We start from the raw sequence: 7,035 nt of genomic DNA on the forward strand, positions 1-7,035 counted from the left end.
AAAAAAAAAAAAAAAACCCTCCAATAACTGCGAAGAGCAATGAAGAGAAGCACCATAAAACGAAGTATGCCTCGTTTTGCGTAGTTTGACGGTCTCGCTGCCCTGACTAAAGTCTACAGTCTCTTTTAATTAAATTCATGCCTTCAACTGGTTTCAAGGGAATTAGTTACATTTCACCCCAGGCTATGAAGCCTCTACATTTGTTAGAACGTAATAATAAAAAAGAAAAGTAATTGAAACGATTATGTAGCAAATTGGCTTAAATACACTCAGACTTCTTAGTTAATTAATAAATGAAATTCCAGCCCAGCCAGTTCTTCCAAGCATTATCTTAAATTTACAATAGTTCCAAATTACATCGCATATATATAATTCCCTATCTGGTCCTTTTTTTCCCCTTAAATTTCAGTTTCTTTGTTTTGCTCCAAGTACAGCACTTGTAACTTTTACTATTGTATTGAACTGGAGATAGATTACTGGGATTCCATTTTCATTAAAGAAGTTCTTGCCAAGTAACACTTCAGAAAATTATTTTCTTACGCTGTAGATGGCTATCAAAGAAAACACTGAGTGCATGTTAAAATTGGGAACCAATAAGTTAATCACAGAACTGAACTCTGGCTACAGGCATGCCACGGATCGTCTTCCAATCAAGTCCATTCGGAATTAAGAATCGCGGCAGAACCCTAAGCCTGCTAGCCAGCAGAGGGTGACAGGAGGCTGTCACTTGTGACAAAAACTCCTCACTTCAGTGCGGCAAAACTGGCAGCTCGGAGAAACTGCAGTCTGCCCCCAGGCTAGATGCCAGGGACGCACGTGCCAGACAGGAGAAAGGGAACCGGGCAAACGCTTCTGAACAGTGAAAGAAGCGTTAAGCTAGGGAAAGACCCCAACTCCCACGCACGCCCTCACCTGCCACACAAGCCACTGAGAGGCCGCACACCGGAAGCGAAACCGGAGGAAGCGCCACGTCGAAGGCGTGGGTTGACGTAGGCGTGCGTACGTCAGGTGCCGTCCTTCCGGCGATGGGTGGGCCTGGGATCGGGAGGGGAGGCGGAGCGGAGGCGGGGCTTTGGGCTGGTTGGGGCTCTGGAGGGTAGGTGGGTTCAGACCGAGGGGACTACGGGTCGGCTCTAGGTTCAGTGGGCTCGAAACAAAGGACTATCCGGTGGGGACTCGACGCGGCGCCTTCCGACCGGTAGCTGAGCGGCCGATCGAGGCTTCTCGGCCAACCAGTGCCCTCGCCGCGCGGTCTCAGTCGGCTTCTCCTTGGTTCCCCACAGCCCGCGCCGCGGTGGGGGCCCCGGCGCAGCGGCACCTGCTGCTGAGGGACCCCGCGGCCCAACCAGGTGCTCATGATGGGGCTGATCTTCGCTAAACTGTGGAGCCTCTTCTCCAACCAAGGTGAGAAGGATGGAGCTGCGCAACGGCTCGAATCCGAGGAAGGGGGTCTGGCCGCCGAAGGGGACAGCGAGAGGCAGGGCTTTCGGTGGATATAGATGTTCTGAGATGCAGAGAAGTGACTTAGTCAAGAGAACGGGTAGAAACTTAGTATTATAGGGCCGGGAGAAGATGCAGGAGAGACCGGATGTGTGGGAGGAATGGGGAAACAGATTTGGTGTCCCAGAATCCAAACTAAGAATTTTTGGATTTTAGTGAATGTAAGCGGAAGGCACCTAATGGTACCTGGAGGCATTTTTGAGGGCCTTTTACATCTCTAATTAAACATCCTAAGCCTTGTCCCAGGATAAGAGTCCTCCCAGAAACCTGTCAACTTTTTTTAAACTAATAATGCTGCTTCGTTTTCAGACCTGCTCTTGAAGGAGATGCGCCTTCACGTTCCCTCCAATTTCCCCTGCTCTCTAGAACTTGGGAACGAATTTTCCTGTTGAAATACACGGGTTTCTGGAAATCTTCAACCTAAACCCTTTATTCCTATCGTAAATGTTAGGAAACTAAAGACTTTTGGTTCTATGTAGGATCTTGCGTGTCCGTATTTAGTCTAGAATGGATTATGAGACATCTAAAAGTTACAAGTCCAGAGGGCCAAGAAGTTGTAAAACCTGTTCTGAGTCAGAGAGAATGAGATGTGATGTCTTCTGAAGAGAGAAAATACCCAAAGAAAAGGGCGACAATAGATAGTTTTAGGCATTCTTTTAACAGAATATTTTCTTAGTAATTGAAGCCATTTTTTTAAATTCACCTAGTTTCATTTTGCATTTAATACCCGGGCATAATAAAAAACAAAACAGTGTTTTATGATGATATCAATTTGTTACTGCTAATATGGTATCTTCTTTATGGATTTAGGTGTGAAGAAAATGAAATGGTTTCAGTCCACTCGTTCTGTAGATTGATAAGAACACTAAAATAAGCTTTTCAAGGTTATAAATATAGATATATGCATACACATTTTAAGATATGCTAAAGAGTATAAAGGTGAATGCAGTAACCACCTGCTCACCTTTTCCTGTAGTTTCATAAAACGTTGGTTTTCCCTGCGTAACCTGTCCCATTCCCCTTTCTCCCCTCTCTTGTTTTGCAGCTGCTCTTTATCATGTGTTTTGAGTCTTTAATCGGACTAAAGAAGGGAATAGATGCTACAAAGGGAAAATTCAGGAGATGATGAAAGATATTCATAGGTTGCTTTTATAGTCACATAATTGTCCAGGTCTCCTAAATCCTCATGACTATTTAGGTTTTTTTCCTTTAACTTTGCTGTTGAAATTTTAGAACTAGTGGTTATTCTATCACTTATTCATGCAGCTAACATTTAGGCATAAGAGATAAAAAGATTTAAAAACAAACAGTAAAGACGTAAAGTTACTTGCTCTCAGAGTGCTCAAAGATCAGTAAATGACAGAAAGATGGAAAAAAATGCCATATGGTAAATAAATTATTGAACAGATATGTATAAAAATGGTGATGGTACCAAAAAGGATTAATTTTTCTCATGTGGTTCCTGGAAGACTTTACAGAAAATGATATACTTGGACTTTAATATCAGGTAATAAGTGTTTACAAGGCATGATGGGTAGACTGAGTAGCAGGATCATGTTATTCTAGGCAGAAGGACTAATAAAATGTAAATGGGAGAGGAAAGAAATAGTTTGGGACATTGAAGGAAGCTGAAAATAGTTTAGTTTGGCTGTATTTTAGTTTGCCTGTGGGGGAGTTAGAGGAAATGAGGTTGGAGACCTAGGTAGCCAGGGGAACCTGATCACAGAGGGCATTGTATGTTGACTAGGACATTAAACTGTACAGAGTGAGTCATGGGAGCAGTTGAAGAGTTTAGTCATTATGTTTCATTTTTAAAGTAAATGATCTATACTTTAGCCATGTACTTTTACTTTCTGTATCAACAAAATTGACTGCCCCAGCATTTTCCATTTTCACTACTATAACACATCTCTCTATTCCAGATAGTTAAGTCACTCAATCTTGGTCGTATATTAGAATAATATTCTCAAGGCCCCACCTCAGACCAATTAAATCAGAATGGAGTGGGGTGTCCTGGGCTTCAGTGCCAAGACAATTCAAATGTGCACCCAGGGTTGAGAACTACTTGTCTTACCTTAAAAACTCCTTTCCTTAATCTTTGTTCCAATATTGGCCTCACTCCCATCTTTTTTTTCCTGTAGCATTTTAGAGCACCAGGCATCTTCTCATAAATGTGTTACTTTTCTGCAAATAAGTATACTAAAGCATGTATTGTCTAAGTAAAACTATTACTAAGTACATAATCTCTGCAATTTTGTATTGCTTAATTTTAAGCTACAAGACATATTTCAACACACTCATCAGTGACGCAAATAATTTTAAAATCTGATTGTCTTTACAAACATTTTATATATCTATATGGTTGTGTAGGTGTTTGTATAAAATATATACATATATGTTTATGATATCTTTTAAACTCTCCTCAAAAGTTGAACATTTCTTTTTTAACTTTCATAGACCATGGTCTTTTTCTCTCTGTTGTCACTGTGTAGCTGGTCATCAGTTACTTTACCTGGAATTAAGGGCAAATAGAATATGGTCTTAGTGGTAGTTAATTTTCAGAACCAAATACGATGACATTTTAATTTCACTATCTACTCATTTTTTATCGGTGTATTTCATGTTATCATTTTGAGCCAACTTTTTGTGGCATCGTTATTGTCCTTTACTTCTGACTGCACAGATCTGGTATCTTAAATTTCTCTCCTTAGCATTATTCTACTCTTAATTCTGGACTTTTGCTAGTTTCAAACATAACAAACTTAAACTTACTATCTATCTACATGCTCCCTGTTTCCTGGAATACTCTTTATCCATTGCTTCAAGTAGCTCAGATTTCTGATCAAATGTCACTCCTCAGAAAGGCCATCACTGACCGCTCTTCTCACCCCAAATACTCATTTTCTATGTTTTGGAATAACATTTTTCTCTACCTGTAATCATAAGTGTGTTTACTTATTTGTTGTCTGTTTTTCTCAATAGAAATAAACTGCTAAGGCATGAACTTTGTCTTACACACTGTTGTATCTTCAATCAAAATTTTGTTGAATGTTTTAGTTTCTTTTAAACAAAATTTTATATCAAAGTAACACATGCATTCTTTTTTAACAGTTACAAATTTCTAAGGTCTTAAAATGATATGTATTAGTCAAATCTCTTTAATCTCCTGATTTTTTCCCCAGTATTCCATATTTTTGAATAATATGCATGTATGGAAATTTTAACATTATCATTTGCGTTTTCTTAATTGAGATATAATTGACATGTTAGTTTCAAGTGTACAGATTATTTGTCTTATAGTAGAAGAGACATTGGTGCTTTTATGACCTTTTCCCTCATCATCCCAATATAATTTTTTGCTTTAATCCACACTCTTTTCATTGTTGTGATGGTGAAGTTTTGTCACTGCTGAGCCAGAGTGCACTCTGTTGCCCTTTTTTCTACAACTTTTTTCCCACCTAGAGTAAGTAATGACAACATCCCATGGCTTTAGTTTCTTTGTACATGTGACTATGCTATCTCAAAACTCTATACAGGTTTCCCCATATTGCACCTATCAGTTGAGTTATCCTTTCTCCTCACACCTTCAGTATTCTATTCTGTCCGGCTCCAAACTGGACTTGTTTCCCCCTGTGCCTGGTACACACTTCTGGACTTGTCTTTGCTATCATTCTAGGAATTTCCTTTGCTTTTCTATTTTATTAGAACTTATGTCCTTCTTGCTTTACTCTTTCTCTGATGAAGCACGTCATTCAGAAGTTTCTCGTAAAGTCGTCCAAAGTGATAATTATTTTTTTGCAATTCCAAACGCCTGAAAATGTACTGATGTTTTCTTCACTTTTGCTTTATAATTGGGCTGGATATAGAATTCTGAGTTGGAAAACATTTCTTTAAGAATTTTGAAGGTATTATTCTCCCCAGCTTCTAGTGTTGAAAAGACCAGTATCATTCTTCTCTTTTTTCTCCTTTTAACTTTAGCTGTTCTGCGAGATGGGTAGTGCTATCTCATTTTGGTTTTAATTTGCATTTTTCTAATGACTGTTGAGTGTCACACACTTTTTTACTTGGGTATATATTTGTATATATTCCTTTGAGGAATGTTCCAGTCCTTTTGCCCATTTAAAAAATTTTTTATGCAAAAAAATTATTTAGAATTACACACACACACACACACACACACGTACATTCCGGAATTGAGTCCTTTATCAGATATATATTTTATCATTATTTTACCCCAGTCTATGGCTTCCCTATTTTCTTAATGTGCATTTCTGCTCAGTGCAAATTTTTAATTTTGGTATAGACTAATTTCTCAATTTTTTTTAATGGCTGTTGCTTTCTGTGTCCCATTCCTTTCATCTAGAAGCTTTAGCTTTTACACTTTTGTCTTTAAGCCCTCTTAAGTTATTTTTAGGATTACGACGTGAGTAGGGCTTGAGGCTCATTATTAATTTACATGGGTATCTTCTTGTTCCAGCATAATTTAATGAAGACTTGCTTTGGAGCCTTTGTCAAACTGAAATTATTATATAAATGTGAGTCTTATCATACATCAATCTGTATATTTATCCTTATGCTGTGCTACACCATCTTGATTACTGTACTACTTCATAGTACAGTAATTTTGAAGTCCAGAAGTATCCTTCTAATTTGTTTTGTTAATCTTTTCAAAGAAAAGATTTTAATTTTTGCTATTGCTTCTATTTTCTATTTTACTAATTTCTGATGTTTGTTTTCTTCCATCTACTTACTCCAGGCATACTTTATCCTCCACTTTATCCTCTTAAGGGTGAGGCTTGAGTACCTCATTGTATTTCTCTCTTCTTCCTTTCATATGTAAAGATTTTAAAGCTTTAAATGTCCCTCTTAAGTACTGCTTTAGCATCATTCCACAAATTTTAACATGTATTTTATTATTCAGTTTGAAATATTTTTAAAAAATTTTGTTTGATTTCTTCTTTGACCTACGGATTATTTATTAAGTGTTGTTTAGTTTCCAAATACTTATTTTCTTAGATAGCTTATGATTAGTTCCTAATTTGATTCCACTGTGGTCAGAAACATACTCTTAGATTTCCGTTTATTCAAATTTATTAACACTTTTATTGTCCATCTATATGGTCTGTTTTGGTGCATGTACCATTTGCTCTTGAATATATTTTGCATTTGCATACAATGTTCTATAAATGTTTATTAAGTGAAGATAGTTGTTAGTCTTGTTGAGATATATATCTTAATGTGTATGTCTTCTAGAGAGTATATAGTGGGATCTTGTTATACACACACACACACACACACACAAACACATATATGAGTGTGAAATTCTCTCCCTCTTAATTGGAATATTTAATCAAGTTTGTTAATGTGATTGGGTTTATGATATGTATGGTTAGATAAGATATGTTATTTGTTTTCTGTTTGTCTCATCTATTCCTCCTTTCTTTTGGGTTAACTGATTTTTATGTTTTAGAATTTAATTTTAATTTTTTATTGACTATTTTAGCAGTTCTTTTTTGCATTATTTTCATGGTCCTT

At 37.3% G+C, this 7,035-nt stretch overlaps 1 protein-coding gene across 2 annotated transcripts in view; it reads left to right on the forward strand.

The window, feature by feature from the left end:
- The first annotated feature begins 1,067 nt into the window (after window positions 1-1,067).
- The window catches only part of ARL5B (ADP ribosylation factor like GTPase 5B), a 24,854-nt gene continuing 18,886 nt past the window's right edge, over window positions 1,068-7,035 (forward strand). Inside the window, exon 1 of one of the 2 annotated variants that reach the window (XM_011364383.2) lies at window positions 1,068-1,404. In XM_011364383.2, the coding sequence (XP_011362685.1) occupies window positions 1,356-1,404 (49 nt within the window). In that variant the 5' untranslated portion in view covers window positions 1,068-1,355. Of the gene's footprint in view, window positions 1,405-1,920; window positions 1,941-7,035 lie in introns of those variants that run through there. The other variant, XM_023533117.1, reaches the window with a different exon arrangement.

The sequence above is a fragment of the Pteropus vampyrus genome, unplaced genomic scaffold, assembly GCF_000151845.1.
Source record: "Pteropus vampyrus isolate Shadow unplaced genomic scaffold, Pvam_2.0 Scaffold96, whole genome shotgun sequence".
Taxonomy (NCBI): domain Eukaryota; kingdom Metazoa; phylum Chordata; class Mammalia; order Chiroptera; family Pteropodidae; genus Pteropus; species Pteropus vampyrus.